Genomic DNA, 19,993 nt, shown 5'->3' with positions numbered 1-19,993 from the left:
AATATTAAAACTAGAGCTAAAAAAAGAATTATACTTTAGTTAAAAAGAAAGACTAGAGAAAATAATGAAAATGATACCAAGAGTTTGATTTAGCTCATACCCACCTATTCACATGGGTTTCTAAACCCCATAACTCATGAGTTTCAGGAATGGGTTTTAAAACAAAATTTTTTTAACCAAACACCTGGTATGGGTTTTCTCCATTCCAACCCCATACCTCATACCCAGATTTATTGAACCAAACACCCCCTAAAATGGAAAATAAAAGAAATATATAGATTCGGGAATTGGTCTCGAATTCGGAAATCGGGGCGGAATACCCTAATTCCATCCCCTAGTTTTATCAAATTGTACCTTTGTCTACGGTCAGTAGGGGTCTACTCGTCACTTTTGATTATTTACATTTTTTAGAGAGTGTTCAATATACATTTTAAAGTGCATATAAAGTATAGTTTTGTAATTTTTTTTTACAATTTTGGTTTTCTAAAGAAAAAGAAAATTATAAAAATAAGTTATATAACTATACTTTTTATTCACATTAAAATGCGTGTCAGACACTTTCTCAGAGGACTGAGGGAGTAATAATTTATGGTTTCGAAATTATTAGTTTGAATCATGATTAATTAAAAGTTTGGTCGTTATGATTATTGTCAAAGGTTACTGATCCTTGACAATCTGTACAGAGATTGGAGAGAGAACTATTGTGTATTTATGCATTATACATATACACACTTAATTATTGAAACTTAAGAAAAAACATGCATGATTAGTTGTTGGTTTAATATGTATATAGCTCTGAAGTGATATTTGGAATGTTTTTATATACGACATTCCAGATGGGCAATTTAGCGAGGGTTTAATAAGAACCATATGTGTTGTGTGGCTTCATATACTTGCTTAAAGGACAAAACAACGTATATGTAATATACTCTCTCTGCCTCGATACGTTTACTATTTACACGTGTTTCGAGATTTTTATAAAAATAAAGTTTCGTAATATTTTTAATAAAAATTTTAAAATAAAAATAAAAATAATATAATAAAAATATACTTTAAAGGAGTATTGAAAAACGTGTCAAAAAGGATATACAGAATTTAATTGAATAGTGGGAGAATGTATTAATACACAAAACTTCCAAAATTTAGAGGTGTTGGAAGTAATAGGGTCATTGGGTTATACTCAAACTCGAGATTCCTATTTCAATCGATCATAGGTAATTTAACATAAGTAAACCCGTACTCATTCTATCCTATTCATTTTTTACACTTTTTTATTTAATATGTCACTCTTAATTCTCTACATTACAAAAATATTAAAATTTTATAATATAAAAATCAATTACATCTGCTCACAACCACTACTTTTTTCCAATATACTAACTATATACATTAAAAATTGATCGATCTCATCACTTTACCCACTTTCCTTACTTTTTCTCTCACTAAATTACATTTTTTCTTAATTTCCGCACCGAACTCTCGAGATAGAGAATTCGACAGGATGGAGGAAGTATTTATTTGGCTATATATATTGCCTGGTCAAAAACTTCTCACAGGGAGAGTGTTAAATAACATAAGATTGTACAAGTGAGTGGGAGCGTTCGTGTTGGGGCTCTCTGACATCTATATGAAACGTATCGTCCGGAGTGTTGGCATGTCGTTTGGGCTTTTGTAGACACCTCAGTCCTCATTATCACTGCAAATCCTCAATATTAAGGTAGAAAACTGAGAGCTGGCATATAACTTGATAGAGGTTCAACACAACGCCCTTGCACAAAGAATACATAATGATGCAGTGCATGAGTATGATGAGAAAATAGTAGAAGGGAAATGGTGTTGCTGTCATGTATGGCCTTGATATATGCATCTGCATGCCTCATGTTTTGGTACCTCCGCACAATATCCAGTCAGAAATAGGCTAGTGGCCCCCTAGATTCTTGGTTTTTCTTCCCCCTTTTCTAGCTTTGCTAGACCATCTTCCTTGCCAATAAGATCTTTCTTTTATATTCCAAATGACATCTCGTATTAATGTATTATTGAATCTGATGTAACATATAACCTATAGTCTAGAGACAATAAGATTTTTCGGCAAATTTAGATGGTCATCGAGTTTGTATATGAAGTTATATGTTTTTATTTTGAATTTTCCTCTTTTTACGGACTTAATTTGGCTCCTCCTATAAAGGGACTATAAATGTGACACTTTATAGGCTAATCGCGGTGCGAGTGGTGCGGTTTGATCAAATTTTCAAAACGCACTCGCATCTCGTAATCTCAAAAAGCGCATAAACTACATCACGAAAATATGATGCGGTATAGTGCGGTTTATTTAATCAAAAAAATTAATATTTTCATACACATATAATAAAAATTTAGCTAATAAAAAGGTAAAAATAATATATTTTTTATTAAAATAAAAAAAATGTTGATAATTTGTACAATGTAAACCAGTATTTATACAAAAAAGTATAGTAAATAAGAAATGAATCTATAATATATTATAAATTATAAATAAAATTATATTTATATGAAACTGCGGTGCGGGGCAGTTTAAACAGCATTGCTAAAATGTCAAATCGCAAACCAAACTGCCCCGCGCGATTTGTCAAAAACTCAAACCGCAACCGCACCAAAAAAAATAAAACCGTATTTTGCGGAACGGTGTGGGACGGTGCGGGCGGTTTGTGCGGTTTGATGATCACCCCTACACTTCAATATTTAAAAATTAAATTGTTCCAATTTTTGGGATACCAAATATTATTGGGGTTTTTTTTAAAAATATATATTTTTTAAAAAAATATTTCAAAAATATAGTATTTTTTAAAATATTTTCAGAATACTGTTATTTTTAAATTTATTTTCAAAATTACAATTTTTAAATCTTATTATTTCAAAATACAATTTACAAGTCTCGAAGATGTCATGCTAACATCAGCTATAAGTACGATAATTTGATGTCATGCTAACATCAGCTATAAGAACCATAATTTTAGTTTGAACTTTGAAATTCGATTTTTATGCGGAGGAGGAAAAGTTAACAAAGTCCGTTCATAGCTATGCTGGCCGCTAGGGATGACAATTTCTACCGAACCGATAGATATCCGTGTACCGAACCGATAGATACCCGATTCGTACCGATCCGATTGGGTTTTACCGAATTCGAATATTTCGGGTTTCCAGATCGGGTTTGGGTATAATTTTTAAACCCGAACTCTTTTCGGGTCGGGTTTAGGTTTAAGGCATACCGTTTTGAACCCGACCCGAAAACCCAAAAGCAATTTCGTTCCGACCCGAACCCGAATCAGAATCGAAACCAGTATTAATATATAAATAATATTTTATATTTTAAAAGTATTAAAATAATTTATGATATCATATATTACTAATATTAGTAGTAAAAAGATTATAATTTGTACAAACTATTACGTTAAAGTCTAATATTAGTGAACTACTATCGTTAAACATTTTTTCAGTAGTAGTGTTCGATACAAGTATACTCTAGGTGAAGATTGTTGCATTTTTTAACCCACAACTTCATCCTTAAAATTCTGATCCATTGCCTACTCTGAATCCTATAATTCAGCCCAAAAATTTTAATATCGTTAGATCTATGAGCCCTTTGCTCGAATAAGATCCTATTAATCCTTCAATAAAAAAATAAAGTACAATTTGGTACAAACCCGAATCCGAACCGAACCCGCATAAAACCCGATCGGTTCAGGTTCAAGTTTTATAATTCATGTTTTTTCGGGTTCAGATTCGGATTTGACAAAGATAATTAAGTTCGGATTTGATATTTGCAAAACCCGTTTCGACCGACCGACCCGATTCCGATGCTACTGGTTGCTGGATGGATACGTGCTGAGTCTGCTGACAGACGAAACTGAGCTGTTTGTGGGCCCTCTAGGGGTTTCGCTTTTAGTGGGTCCACATTCCATTACTTCATAGGAGTAGTACGTAATTCATGGTGAAATATATTTTCTTTCGTGTGGATTTACGGTCAAATAAAATGTAATATTCTTATTATTTTTGTTTTTATTTTATTTTCTATTGAAAATTGTCTGAACATCTAAACAATAATTTAGCTTCTTCGATGGTTCGTATACATAATAATAAAAAAATAATAATAATAATAGTACTAAAAAATATATAAAAATAAAAATACCACTTCAAAAAAAGAAGAAATAAAACGTAAAAATGACCCAATCAAGTATCACAGTAAAAATTGAGTTAAAGCATTTTGGAAATATAACTTCGGGCATAATAAGTAATATTAATAATTTATTACCTATCCTTCCTTATATAAAGAAACGTGGAGAATTATTATATAAAAAATAAAAAAAATATATAATTTATTTTATTTTTCATCATATATATTTATAAATTTTAATTATCAACTTAAAAATTGAAATTACACAATTTTTTATTTAAAAAATCATTAAAATTATTGAAAAAATTTGAATCGGTTCTATAGCAGAATTAAAGTAGAATCACACATTTTAAAAATTATTTCACTATAAAATCAAATTTAAAATCAAGTAATTTTATCAAATTTTAAATATTAAATTTTTTATTATATTTATTATTCTGTATTAGCATTGATTTTTATATTTTTAAAATAATATTTTACAATTTGTGATAAGATTCTATAATAAAAATAATGGAAAATGGTTCTCCACTCTTCTGTATATAAGATGGTTTTTGACGGATTAAAACCTATATATCATAATATAACCAATTTTTTGAGTGGTGCTAGATCTATAGAATTGTGTAAAAAATTCGTAAAAAATGATATGATAATTAATTTTGAGATATTATAATTGGGATTGTTAATACATACGTAGTACATCAAACATTTTCCGTTCTTTTTTAGCCCGAATGCTCAGCACGACAGAAATGTACAAAATTCTTATATAACCTGATTTGGGAATCTTGTATGCTGCAAAAATAACAGTGTACCTGAAACAGATAAACATAGAAAAAGAATACAAGATTCTAATTCTCCCAAATTAAAGAAAAATTAAGTTGAAGATGCGAAACTAAACTATGAACGGTTTTTGTAGTGTGTGCGCACTAAACTATGAACGGTTTTTCTAGTGTGTGCACAAGGACACATGCTAAGAATCCATGTTTGATGAGTTGTCAAAATTTTATTGGTGAAAATTTTTGTGCATGAGTCCATCATTTTTAATAAGCTCCCCACTAAACAATAAAATTTTGACAACTCATCACGCACGGATTCTTAACATGTGCCCTCACTAGAAAATTCGAACTATGAAAAAAGAAAATGGTAGCTGTGGTGTAATTGACCTTATTACATCACAACCGACACTAATAATCATCCATCCATTTCTAATATCTTATGTTCTCTATATATGCTTTACATGTTTGCATTCCTCCCTCTCTGTCACCTTTCCTCCACCACCTTTTTCAACCATTTCCTTCATCAATTCTGCACACACTTATAGTTGACAAAATAGAGAGAGAGATAGATAGAGAGAGATAGATAGAGAAAGATAGACAGATAGATAGAGAGAGAGAGTTACACAACAGAGAGAGAGAGAGGGAGATTTATACAAGATTAGCCAGAGAGAGAGAGGGGGAGAGAGAGAGAGAGATTTGAGAATCAAGAAATGGATCCATGTCCATTTGTCCGTTTAATAGTAGAATCACTTTCCCTAAAACTTCCCCTAGCAACCAAACATGCAGGCTCAGGCATTCACCCCTCCACCACTCCATGTTTCGGTAAGCTAAAAATCAAGTCCTTCCCATCCCAAACAACTCTCATTCCACTCTCATCAGGTGACACTTCCCCTCCAGACTCTCCCACCTCATTCACTGGCTTCCACCTTGACATAGCCACATTTCGTCGCCTTTTCGACAAGCCCATCACCCTAAATGTATCTGTTTACACCGGAAGAATGGGCAACTCTTGTGGTCTTACAAGTGGGAAATTACTAGGGAGTATTAGTGTTTGTGTAAAGGCTAATGATGTTGTTTCGAAGCCAGTTGTGTTTCAGAATGGATGGATGAAACTTGGGAGTGATGTGGGGAGTTCTTCTGCAAAGTTGCATTTGGTTGTTAGGAGTGAACCTGACCCGAGATACGTGTTTCAGTTTGGAGGTGAACCGGAGTGTAGTCCTGTGGTTTTTCAGATTCAGGGGAATATAAGACAGCCTGTTTTTAGTTGCAAGTTTAGCGCTGATCGGAACTCGAGATCACGGTTAGTTTTTTCTTTTTTTACCCCTGCATTTTAGTGTCTTTGATGGTATTATGTGCTGAATGTGTATCTTGATTCTTGCATTAATTTACACATAACATGTGTTTATCAGGCTATGAATAGTTGTTTGGATCATGAGTTTTCAACTCTGTTAACGACAATGAGAACGAGTTTTTAATAGTTTTGTAGGTTCATGAATGGTGGACTACGTTAAAAACAGATGTCGAAAAGGTTTCAATTTTTCTAAGATATGAAGTTTAAGTTAGCTGAATCGCCTAAGGCATGAACCACTTGGTGCTGCATATGTTAAATCTAATCTTACAACTTTGGTTGTTTTGTGCCTCATCAATGTAGTTTATGTGAATTTTACACCACCTAGTCACCATCATGTGAATGACACTCTAATACAGTTCTCCAATCTTATTTTATGACAACTAGTAAAAATCATGTGTAGGAAGTATCATAACTAGGAAGTATCATAACTAGTTACTGCTTGTTTCATATTAATAAATCATTTGAAAACCGTCCTCTGCTGCTTAAGTTTCTCCAAGAAAACATTGCCTATGCATTTCCTAGTTCAGTTTGACTATACAACTTTAATCCATCCATATCTCACTGAACCCGCTTCCCTTAATCGAGAAAGGTTCAAGTATCAGTAGAGACACGAGCTTCTTGTCCGATTTCACTAGAAACTCAATGCTTCTACCTGGATAATGATCAATGCTCCCTTAATCGAGAAAGGTTCAAGTATCAGTAGAGACACGAGCTTCTTATCCGATTTCACTAGAAACTCAATGCTTCTACCTGTATAATGATCAATGCTTTAATGATCAGGGACAGCTCCATGTAGCTCATAACCCCATTTGCATAATTGCATGTATAATTGTTTGTCCTTTTACATTATATCATAAACTTATAAATTCTTAAATATATGATAATAATACAGCCTCTCTGTCTCGCTACCTGGTCAAATCATAGAAAGTTCTGTTAATGTACCAACCGCTTAGACAACTACCTTTTGATTGCTCTCCCATGTGCAAAGATTTTGCTGCTCTATTTTTCAATTTATTGCAATATATATCATGTCAACATGTCTTTATTCCATTGCAATTGCAACTTGCAGTAGTTTAGTCTGCAGACTAATTTCCCATAATTTTTTTTGGAATTTAAATGAATTGACATTGATGTCTTACCAGGTCTCTCCCATCGAATTTCACAACCAACACGAGGGTGTGGATGCGGACATTCTCAGGAGACAGAGAAAAGCCTGGCAGAGAAAGAAAGGGGTGGATGATAACTATTCATGACCTTTCAGGCTCATCTGTTGCAGCTGCTTCAATGATCACTCCTTTTGTTCCTTCTCCAGGGTCTGATCGTGTTTCACGATCTAACCCTGGTGCATGGCTTATCCTTAGGCCTCATGGAGTTTCAATGAAACCGTGGGGACGTTTGGAGGCTTGGAGGGAAAGGGGACCAATTGATGGACTGGGTTACAAATTTGAGCTGGTCACTAGCACTGGTATAACTAGTGGCATTCCCATTGCTCAGGGAACCATTAGCTTGAAAAATGGTGGACAATTTTGCATTGACACCAATAGTAAGGACAGTGCTGCATCAGCTTCGTCTTTGTTTCCTGATATTCGAGGATTTGTAATGGGATCATCAGTAGAAGGAGAAGGAAAAGTGAGCAAGCCTGTGGTTCAAATTGGAGTAAGACATGTAACCTGCATGACTGATGCTGCCCTATTTATCGCGCTTTCTGCTGCCATTGATCTTAGCATGGATGCTTGTAAGCTTTTCTCACGCAAGCTAAGGAAGGAGTTTTGGCTCAATGATCACGACACATTTTCTTAAAATCGATCAAGCTGCCTGCATTATCGTAAACTTAAATTCCAGAATTTCTCCTTCAATTCTTTTATTCCTTCATAGCTGTGACAACCTTTAAGTTAAGCCCTTTTCTTTGGTTTGAGCATGGTTTTTACTAAAAACAACACCTTGTTTCAACATTTTCTTTGTAGCTATATTGAGAGAATTGATTATATATTAGACATATACATTTTGTAGCATCATTTTCCCCTTGTGTATGCGTTTGTTTTGATCTATAATAACTTACCTCTTGTAGAAGTTGCAGCAAGTTCATGTTGGTTTTATTGTATTAATACTTTTCGCATGAATCTTATCTATCTATTCACTTATTAGAATTAGCACCAAAAAAGAAATAGTAATATCATGACACTAAAATGCACCTAAGAAGAAGACTAATGGAAAGCCTGCACCGCCTGCGACTCAGACTTTAGACAGCCAACTAATATGCCTCGCGATTCATCTGTGCATCCGAATTTCCCAAGAATAACTTCTGATACAAGTCTGTAGGAAACTACAAGTATTGTTGTTTCAAGTATCGTGCTAACATTCCCTGAATGATATTGATCCTCTGTTGCGTTGGAGAAGATGAAACCAATATCAGCAAACGAAGATATAAATTCTGTCCAGGTGTGATGGCTTTTCGACTTTGCTTAGGGGTCAACTTGCACCATAAAAGCTTTTCTGCAAGTTCTCTTCTAAGGCTGTGTTCCCGAATCTAGGTTAGAAAAGAAAAGAATAGAAAATAACTAATTTTCCTTTTTCTCCTAATCTTTCCAAAAGTGGGAAGAAGATTTTGGAGACAAAAATAAAGAAAACTTCTTCCCAAATCTGCAGTTTTCTTTTCCTTTCTTTCATAAAAGTTGTTCGGGAACAAGCTGAAGAAATGTATACTTTACATTTCTTTTCTTTTCTCTCCAAAAAAAGTTTCTGGAACACAGCGTAAAAGGTTAGGCTTATTCCCCGGATTTACAAACTCATTGCAGAATCAACCTTTAATCACTGACAATGCCTCACTGGCGCAACACAAACCTTTAATCACACCTTCCCAATTCCTCCAAAACTATCCAGATGGTCCTCATTAAAAGATGCATCGCAATAACCAACCTGAACGAGACAGAATCGACCACAGACTTGGTCTTGATCGAGAGAGAATCGACCATACACTTGGCAACGAGTAAAAACAACAAAAGACTGCTATAACCGCCCACAGCAGCAACAAAAAATCGAACAAATGAAACTTAAAACAAGTTAAAAAAGAAAATGCAGAGATTATGCTAGCAACAAACAATAAATCATCAAAATGATCAGTAAAATCCGCTCCAAATCTAGTAAACCAACGAAAACTTGCAGCCCACAACGATAGCAACAAGAAAACACGATTTAAAGTTCTCAAAACCCTGAGAAAAATCGACAAGCATGTGTAAAACAAATCTAAAATTAGCTGTAGCAGAGCCATAACCAACCTCGCCACAAATGAAAGCATAGATCCTAAGAAGAAAACACGATTTAAACCTCCCAAAATCCATACCAAAAACGACAAGCATGCGTTCAACAAATCTAAAATTAGCTGTAGCAGACCTGTAATCAACCTCACCACAAATGAAATCATAGATTCTAACCAAAATTCAGAATCAGGAAAAACGCGATATGTTTCCAGCAATCAAAGCCCAACACAGGCTCCCTAGCACGAGAACACGCCTCTAGCCACATCGATAAATCCTAAAATCAGTTTAATAAAATAAAACTCAGAGAAACTGGATCACTCATAGATTAAAGTCCTGAAAGACATAAGTCTTGATACATGCATTTCGCGCTAGAGAGGTCTTTCGTTTTTTTATTTTATGTAGTTCGAGAAACTGAAAATTTGGGGTTCGATGTCAAATTATTGAGAGCAGTGTGTTCATTAACCAAATGTTGAATACTCCAGGAACCACAAAACTTTAACTATATTCAGCTCCAAAAATTCTTCCATTTGTCAACTATAAATAGAAAATGGTACTAAATTAGTAAAACTAATTTCATATAAATAATTTTCATTCAATTGCAATGCAACAGTTTTACATAGCAAAAAACATTGCACTCCAACCCAAATTCAAAAGTTCGTTTATTTGTTGGTGATCTTCTCAACCATAAACCGAGAAAGCACGTGTGCTTTCTCGGTTTTCAGGCATGGCATCCAGCCGCAACATTATCGTTCTTCTCTTCTTCGCCTTTTTGTCTAAGACATTTTCTGAATCAATTATTCAAATGCACCCCGTAGCACACCGAGCCAATGCAGACGACAAAGGCTCGGGGTACTACTGCGAAAGCTGGAGATATAGCGTGGAAACAAATGATGCTGGAGAATGGAGAAACATTCCAACAAGGTGCATAGATTTTGTGAAGGATTATATTACAGGGGAACGATATCGGTCGGATTTGGAGATCGTTGCCGAGAACTCGTTGGATTTTGTCAAGAATGTAACTATGATTGGTGATGGGAAGGATGCATGGGTTTTTGATATTGATGAGACTTTGTTGTCCAATGTGCCTTATTATGCTACTCATGGATTTGGGTAAGTCTTTTTCGATTCTTTTTTGTAGATGACTTTTTTCGAAAAATTTCAAGATTCTAGTCAAAATTCGGGTCTTTAAGGAAACAACTTCTATAGTTAACGCCTGCATTATATATCTCACTTGCTGCTGGCAATACTGATCAACTTCTGATAATGATTGTTCATTGTTGTTTGTCATTGAATTTTTTTTTGGCTGTTTTTTTTTCTGATTAGGATTGTCAATGCATGATTATAATGTTTATTTAGGATCTAAATTAAAAAGATTTTTTAGGCATCAGTGAATTTGACATTAGGTCATTTGATAATGTTCTGAGACTTCTAGCATTTTCCTTATTTCATTCTAGAGTTTCATTCTCATCTACGAGAAAGCCAAGGATTGTCAAGTTTTTATGAGCTATGATGATAGGACATGTAAATGAGACGCGTATCTTGGAATGAAAACCGAGTTTTGTCTAGTGAGCTCCAGTTTAATTGCAGTCATTCAATTGTCACAAACTCATGCCTCCATTTGGAGCTAGGAAGCAAGGACACGGGTGCGGGAGTGCGAGTGCGTAGTGCGGGGATACGAGAATTCAACAAATACAATAATATGGGGATGCTGAAAAACAAACACAAAAATTCTTATATATTTTATGTTAAACATAATAAAACCTACTAACAAAACCAAAACTTGCATGAAAAATGAATCAAATGCATCATTTATTGAATCTAAAACACAAAAATTCAATTAAAGGTTTTAGTTCATGCAAAAATGGATACGTTAATCATTACTTTTGTAGTACTAATAGACATGAATACTTAATTTTGTGATTGTAGCTTTACTAAAATAGATTTTGACTACAATTTCTGAAGATAAAAGTTCAGGTTAGTATCGTGGAATAATCCGTGTGTCCAATACGGGGATCTAAGAATCTGATACGGGGACTCGGCATACGACCCAAGTGTCCCTGCTTCTTAGATTTGGAGGCTTGAAACATTCAAGCTCTTCGTAATTTAAAGGAGGGGAATATATGGTTGAATTGTAAAAATACTGACATACAAATATGATTATGGGAGTTGCACTTGGAAGCCATTGCAATTTGCAGAGCCCAAATCATATGTTTCAAACTAGCTAGGGGATCCTAGATGGACACTGCACATCTTTGTAATAAAACCATCATGCCAGTTTGGTGCTGGGAATATTATACTTAATGTAACCATTGTTTCTTTACTTGTAGTCGTAAAAGAAATTAAAATCGCGACAGATCATCTTATTGAGGCTTTAACAATGGACTGCGTTTACTTTTTGCACCATATACTATATGTGTGCTATTAGCATGCTCTCATAGTTGATGAAGGATTTTGTATGCTGAAACAGCTCACAATCGTTCAACGAGAAGTCTTTCAATCACTGGGTGGGCTTGGCTGAGGCACCTGCCCTACCAGCAAGTCTGAGATTGTACAAGGAGCTCAACCAGATGGGAGTTACTTTGATCTTGTTAACAGGTCGGGAAGAATTTCAAAGAAACGCCACTATCAAAAATTTGCTGGATGCTGGATTTAGCCACTGGAACAAGCTGCTTTTGAGGTAAATGATCTACTACTTGATAATTACTATTCGGTAATAATTAACAATATATTGATGGTTCTTTTTGGATGGACCAGGGGACCTTCCGATAAAGGAAAACCAGCAACCACTTACAAATCCGAAAAGAGAAAGGAAATCGAAAATGAAGGTTACACCATTCACGGATGTTCTGGAGATCAGTGGAGCGACCTCAGGGGGTACGCGATGGGTATACGATCATTCAAACTTCCAAATCCAATGTACTACATTCCGTGACAAAAGTTAGGATAAAAAAGAACTAGTCAATCTCAGAGAATGTTCTGTAAGAAACTATAGATGTTCTTGAAGAGTATTTTGTGTACATTTGTTGTTACATTGGTGTCAAGTCCCGTACTTATTGGTGTCAAGTCCAGCAAGTCCAGTACTGAGTTGTAAGTTGTAACATTAATCATTGATGTTTAATTTCCTAGGAGCTTTGAGGGTATATGTAGTATGGTGACTTCTTAATCTTGTATTTGATATATCAAAGGCCAATTATGATTATGTAGAGATGGCAAAATAACCTGATCAAACGGATACCCGATCCGAAATCCGAAATTTTGAATTTACCAAACCCAATTTTTTGGATTTGGATTTGGATATGGATTTAATTTTTAAACCCGATTTTTTTTGAATTTGGATTTGGATATTAGGTACGGATCCGAAACCCGATCCGAAATCCAAAATTCTATCCGAACCCGATCCGAACCCGAAATCCGAAAAAACCCCGAATTATTATATATATTAATTATATATATATAATATTAGAATTCTATATATTACACATTATTATATTATAATATATATATATATTAATAATATACATTATACATATTATTATATAATTTTTAGAACATATATTTTTATATTTATGTTAAAATTAACTAATTATAAAGTTTAATTAAATATAATTATTCAATCATTTAAACGGGTGATAAGGTTTATAAGGTTAACAAAACATCTTTTAGTAATAAATCTAAAAAACTGGATATAAATTGATTTTATTTTTTAAATATTAGCTATACATATAATAATACAATTAATGATGTGATGTAGTGGTTGAGGATGACACGTTAAAACTCTTTCTCTACAGGTCACGAGTTCGATCACAAGCACTTGCAATATCAATAATTATACAAATTTTCAGATTTCAGGTTTGGGTTCGGATTTCGGGTATGAATATCCAATTCAAAAAATTTCGGGTTTCGGGTATACCCGAATTCGATCCAAAATCCGATGGATCGGATTTGGGTATTCATTTTCGAGTATTTTTCAGGTTTGGATATGGATAACATTTTCGGGTTTGAATATGGATTCTGCAATATATCTGACCCGATTGCCATCCGTCGATGGCTTTAGCTTAACATTCATTAGGTAAAGTCTTTTTGAATGTTTTGGCTTTGAAAAGTTGTCTATTTTTGCTATAAAATATGAAAAATGCTGGGTGCACATAATTATATACAAAATTTTATACATAATGATATGTGCTTGTTTTTAATTAGAATGAGCCCAACAAATTCAATTAAAATATCTTACATCAATTTTCATTCTCTACAAATTTTGTGTACACAATTATATACACAATTTTTTGTACACCTAACATTACTCATAAAATATTGATTTTTCATAAAATATTGATTTTTATGTGGGTGGCATGTGCTAAGCACAAAATTTTATAAATTTACCTTATTTTAATTAACTTACACATCTTGATAATGGTGAACCCATGTATTCACAACAACCAAACCAATTAAAATACACCAAAATTATAAATTTCAGTGCAATGTGCCAAGGCACACACTACACAATATATATATATATATGTCTTTACTCCGTGGAAAATCATTGTTTTTATTATTGAATCTCATCACAAATTGTAAAATTTCATTTTAAAAAATATAAAATTCGATGCTAATCTAGAATAAAAAATATAATAAAAAATTTAACAATTAAAATTTAATAAAATTACTTGATTTTAAATTTGATTCTACAGTGAAATAATTTTTAATAAGTGTGATTTTACTGTGATTCTGCTATAGAACCAATTTAACCTTTTTTAATAATTTCAATGATTTTTTAAATAAAAATTTGTATAACTTCGATTTATAACTTGATAATTAAAATTTATAACTATATATGATGAAAAATAAAATAAATTATATATTTTATATTTTTAAATAATGATTCTCCACGATTCTCTATATAAGAGGGTACTTCATAGAGTGCTACCCTATTTATATATATATATATATATATATATGAAATATGTTCTAACATTTAATCACACAATTAATTAATTTTAAAAAAAATGTTTAACCGTATATTTAACTAATAATAATCGGAATTATTGATAAAATATCTTAATTTAGAATAAAAAATACATTCGGATAACAAATTTATTTGTGATAATCCAATATCACATAAAAACCAATTTTCTCTTAAATTACCCCTAAATCCATTTTATTTATTTTTGTGGACATGATAATCACTTATTTGACACCATTTTGCTCGCCACGTCAGCATTTATGTTGAAGATAAACATCATAAATTCCCTATACATTACAATACCGACTCCATTTCTTCGATGTCATAATCGTAATAATCTCCAACCACAAGCCCTTATTATTATCCTTCCTCTCTCTCTTCCCCCCTCATCTCTCTCTCTCTCTCTCTCTCTCTCTCTCTCTCTCTCTCTTTCCCCTCATCTCTCTCAATCTCTCCCCCTCACTCATCTCTCTCTCTCTCTCTCTCCCCCTTCTCTCTCTCTCTATGGCATATTCTTCAGAATCTGTTAAATCATCATCGATTTTAATTCTCTCTATGCTTAATTCACTCTGTTTTCTTTGTAATTGATTCTAAAATTAGTTCAGTGTTACTAGACTTTTTGATCGGTGCGTTTGTGTTGTTTGAGATTTGGTTGAGATCGGTGACATGAAGATCGAAGATTACGTCGATGATATTGATTGTACGGATAATAATCAGAAACAGATTGTCGCTGTTGATGCGAAACGAGTGTTAGTTGGAGCGGGGGCTCGGATCTTGTTTTATCCGACTTTGTTGTATAATGTTTTTAGGAACAAGATTCAGGCTGAGTTCAGGTGGTGGGACGAGATCGATCAGGTCTTCTTTGTAATTAGTCTGTTTACGATATCGTAATCGCGTTATTTTATCAATTGATATTTGAGAAATTGTAATTGATCATCGTGTTAGGTAGTTAGTATGTTTACGATATGATATACGTGTTATTCTATGAATTGATAATTGTGATAAAGTTGTAATTGATCATCGTGATCAGTGTTACAGATTTCGGAAATCGGAACTATTCGGTTGAGATACCGATTTACAATTTATCGGACGATTTTTAAAAAATCAGATAATTAATCGGCGATTTATCGGAAATCGGTCAAATCGGATAAATATTTTTAAGCGATTTATCGGCGATTTTTGAAAAATCGGCTGATTTCTATAACAGAGATTGTGATAGGTAATTAGTTTGTTTATGAAATGATATTCATGTTATTCTATGAATTGATAAGTGAGATAACTTGTAATTGATTTGTTATGTTATGTATTTCACGTGTTTTTGGTGGATTGCGATTTGTGTACTATGCGAGTTGGTTGAATGAGTGTAGAGCTGGATACGGATACAATAATTTTTTTTGCGTGCATAATTGTGCATAATTGTAATCACGATTACTTGCACTTTGTGAGTAGGTGTGAAGTCAAGTAGGGAAATAGTTTTGAGAGGTTTTTAATTTGGCAGTGAAGCTTGAGTGAAAATCGGATTTAAATACAACTTTCGTCTCTCCCTCTTTGAGTTCATACCTAATCCGACAGGTTTCTTCTTCAAGTTTAGTAGTTGATGTTCCCGAGGAGGAAGAGAAGTAAGGGTGTTGTCGAACTTGGCTGATTGATGTCTAATGATATCTTTCTAATATGTTCAGGCTACGTCACTTACTGTTATTTTGTTTACTGCTTGAAACAGCAATTATTTTTGTTGTTGTGTATATGTTTAATTGCGCTTCGCGACTTGGACTTGCTAGACGTCTTTTGGGTTTTTATGAGTATGTGGCTTTGACAACAATGGTGTGTAGGAAAAACGGTATAAAGAATCTGGTTCCTTTGTTGCGTATTGGATTGTCAGTGGCTATCAGCCACCTGAAAAATGCTAGGAGTATTATGTAGAATTATAGAATTGTGCAAGTTCATCAGTCTTACTTTGATATATCTAATTTAATTGGAGAAGTTGGAGCTGCAAATTTAAGGGCATACACTTATATTTGTATTCGAACACAATTGAACTGTTTTATATGTTTTCATTTCCTTATTGATCATAATTACTAGAAACGAATTTTACAAGAATCTTTTACTGTTATATCTACTAATTTGTTGCATTGGTTATCTTCTCAGTTCCTTCTTCTTGGTGCTGTTCCATTTCCTAAGGATGTTCCCAGATTAAGGCAGCTTGGTGTTGGTGGCGTCATTACCCTCAATGAGCCTTATGAAACTTTGGTTCCGACCTCATTGTATTATGTAAGTTATATCTGCACACCTTATTATTTTTCACATTAATCATTTCTTAGGGTTTAGAAATGATAGAAATTGAACCAAGGTTAAATAGATTAGAATTTTTGCAGGCTTATTGGTTCACTCGTGTATAAATTGTAAAGTTGAGAACTAGTGATAAAATTGTCATTCTATTTAAGAAAGTTTTTTTTTATACAGGGTCAATGTTATGATTCAGCAGGTCTATTTGTTTGAAAGTGAACTACAGGTTTTTAATACCAGAAAGCTAGTGTGTCTAGTCTCTTTTAACACTCACCATGCTCTTTACAGGCAAAGTTCTCATGTGGAGTTAATCTAGTTAAAATTTTGGGATTACATAGTGTGCAGGATCAGTAGGGTATTGCTTATCTTTAGTATTTTTTTTCCGTGCCACAACAAGGGCCATCAGTTGTAGAATCTGTTGTGCATTAGGTAGCGAAATTGGTAGCATGTTTATGTAGACAATTGCTCAACTTTCCTTCTTTTTTACTTGCTTGCTAAATATGTTTCATTAACAGTAAGCTTTGATTATGATAAAGATTGTAAAAGTAATCCAGTAATCTGCTATTCTATATTTCCTCTTATTTCTTAGCGGCATTTACCTTGAAACGAAATATTTGTTCAGAAAAGTTATAGATGTACTTTTTTTGTAGATCTTACCCATCTTGTCATTTTCTTGTATTTTAAATTCTTAAGTCCAACTCCTTGTCATAATTTTTTTATGAACCCTTTTCTAAGCTCACGGATTTTGTAATTACAAAGAGAGGCTGCCTATTTACTGAACTGACATATACAGATTGTTACTTGTCTATTGTTTTGGTATTTTGGAGTCATCATTCTTATCATTTTTTTAAAAAATTTGTTTAGGCGCATGGAATTGAACACCTTGTTATCCCAACGAGAGACTACCTCTTTGCTCCTTCTTTTGTGGATATTACACGAGCAGTAAATTTTATTCATAGTAAGTCAGTTTCCTCTAATGTTATTCTATTTTGTGGTTTTAACCTTTAGAGATTATGGTATTGCATAATGCATGTTCTTACTTCATCTTTCTGTTTGGAATGATGGCAGGGAATGCATCTTGTGGTAAGACTACTTACGTTCACTGCAAAGCTGGAAGGGGAAGAAGTACAACTATTGTCCTTTGTTATTTGGTACACTCTTTTCCTTTCATCGGGCAAGTAGTATTCTAAAGATAATTGAAGTCTGAAACTGTTCCATTGGCAATCGAGAAATTTGGATCAGATTAGTGCTTTTGCAATGTGCAGGTGGAGCACAAGCACATGACTCCTGCTGCTGCGCTGGAATATGTACGTTCTAAAAGACCTAGAGTGCTCTTGGCTCCCTCTCAATGGAAAGTAAGCAACAAAAATTCCTCAATATGCTAGAAGTTCAATTATCTAAATTTTCATAAGCCTTCTGTGCTGCATACTCATTACTATTGCTGATAAGCAGGCAGTTCAAGAATACAAGCAGCATCGGTTGGCATCTACCTGCCAGTCTCCATCAGTGGATGCTGTTTTGATTACAAAAGCAGATTTGGAAGGCTATCATAGCTCTTGTGACATTGTCGTTGGCAAAGAGCTGGCAATTATCAATAGAGTGACAAGGAGCAGGCCTATGATCGCAAAACTATCATGTCTCTTTGCATCCCTGAAAGTTTCTGGTGGCTATACACCAGTCACCAGGCAACTCACAGAGGCCCGCGCTTGCTAAACCCACTCTTGTAATTTTTTTTCTTGTATAGTGCAACCATCATAAAAATAAAAGAGTGATGCATTTCCTGTGCTTCCGGCTATCTTGTGTTGAAAGAGGAAAAAATGGGGAAAATAAAGAGTGGAAGATATTTAGAAGTTGTGCATTCTGAGGAACACTTGCCCTACAATGATCTATGTATATGTATCAGCTTTTGATTATGTTTTTTGACTCTCGCTCTTAGACTATACTGAATGATTTGGTACTACGTCGCTTAATCTACTACCATGCGAATGTTGACTAAGAAAGTATATATGTAGTTTTTGAATTATTTATAGATGCTTTGTTCTGGCAAGTTTTTCTTTAGCTTTGTTCTTCCACTAGCAACCAAACATGCAGGCTCAGGCATTCACCCTTCCACCACTTCATGTTTTGGTTAGCTAAGAGTCAAGTCCTTCCCTTCCCAAACAACCCTCATTCCACTCTCCTCAGGTGACACTTCCCGTCCAGACTCTCCCACCATTCACTGGCTTTCATCTCGATATAGTCACATTTCGTCGCCTTTTCGCTAAGCTTATCACCCTGATAATGCTCCTGACTCCACTCTACCGAAATTACCCACTTCCATTAATGTTTTGATGGAGATGTGGTGTAGCTATTGGGGAATATGCAAAACAATGCCCGACCGGGGGTGGTGGCCGTCAAACACCTCCGACATGAGAGTAAATACCTGATGGTTGAGAATAACAAGAAACGATAATCGGAAAATAAATACTTGCTGTCTGAGAGTTATTATGTCTGTGCCAAATGAATGCTAAAGTGGTGCGAGTAAATGTGAGAGTAAATGCGAAAATCAGACTGCATGTAAGAGTTCGAGAGTCCATGCATTTGTGTAACTTACATAGGTATTTATATGGTGTTAACTCCTGTTACCTCCTAATCCATATGTTTGCTCTTTCTTGGTGACAGTCATGACATGTCTGTTTTTATGACTTGTCATATTAACTACTCCCGGGGAAGCTTTCTCTTGTCCGTGAGTACTAAAGGATGGAATAACTTCAGCCCAAGAGATAAGAGTCTACTGGCAGGAGGGTAACATCCTTGACCCGAAAGATGGTATGGTGGAAGAGTAGGGTATCACTGGTGAGGTAAATCATTACCTTACTTCACATTTATTAGTCAACTTTGTAAATATGATAAATTTGCCACGTGATGACTTGGGGCATGGTTTGACATGCATGATAAAATGGTGAACTCAAGGAGGGTATTATCATTGCCCCCACTCCTGCAACTTACTTTAGTCAGTTGGAGGAGTAAATGTATGACCTTGATGGGACTTGATATTTGTGTCTTTAATTATTTTTCCTTGCGTTGTAACCTTTCCCTTGTTGTACCTTTTTTAATTTGTATCCCAATGAGGACTTGAGCGGTATGTGCTTCATCAATCCTCATTGCATTGTAATATCTTTCTGAGGAATGAAACCTGATTTTTTTTTTCTATATTTACTAGTGAGAATTTTATTTTAA

At 34.1% G+C, this 19,993-nt stretch overlaps 3 protein-coding genes across 3 annotated transcripts; all 3 read left to right on the top strand.

Moving 5' to 3' along the window:
• The first annotated feature begins 5,382 nt into the window (after positions 1-5,382).
• On the top strand, positions 5,383-8,286 carry LOC141679080 (uncharacterized). The gene is made up of 2 exons (XM_074485564.1): positions 5,383-6,223; positions 7,417-8,286. Exons 1-2 carry the CDS (start codon positions 5,634-5,636, stop codon positions 8,072-8,074), a joined length of 1,248 nt encoding a protein of 415 aa, XP_074341665.1. The 5' UTR covers positions 5,383-5,633; the 3' UTR covers positions 8,075-8,286.
• Positions 8,287-10,157: 1,871 nt separating this feature from the next.
• On the top strand, positions 10,158-12,730 carry LOC141678649 (acid phosphatase 1-like). Its single transcript, XM_074485001.1, has 3 exons — positions 10,158-10,641; positions 11,999-12,208; positions 12,286-12,730. The coding sequence occupies exons 1-3, from the start codon at positions 10,256-10,258 to the stop codon at positions 12,461-12,463; spliced, it is 774 nt and encodes a 257-aa protein (XP_074341102.1). The 5' UTR covers positions 10,158-10,255; the 3' UTR covers positions 12,464-12,730.
• Positions 12,731-14,834: 2,104 nt separating this feature from the next.
• LOC141677186 (phosphatidylglycerophosphate phosphatase PTPMT2-like) lies at positions 14,835-18,687 on the top strand. Its single transcript, XM_074482962.1, has 6 exons — positions 14,835-15,346; positions 16,637-16,759; positions 17,639-17,732; positions 17,843-17,925; positions 18,040-18,129; positions 18,227-18,687. Exons 1-6 carry the CDS (start codon positions 15,158-15,160, stop codon positions 18,485-18,487), a joined length of 840 nt encoding a protein of 279 aa, XP_074339063.1. The 5' UTR covers positions 14,835-15,157; the 3' UTR covers positions 18,488-18,687.
• Positions 18,688-19,993: the final 1,306 nt, after the last annotated feature.

The sequence above is a fragment of the Apium graveolens genome, chromosome 8, assembly GCF_009905375.1.
Source record: "Apium graveolens cultivar Ventura chromosome 8, ASM990537v1, whole genome shotgun sequence".
NCBI lineage: Eukaryota > Viridiplantae > Streptophyta > Magnoliopsida > Apiales > Apiaceae > Apium > Apium graveolens.
This window is presented reverse-complemented; position numbering and strand designations above follow the sequence as displayed.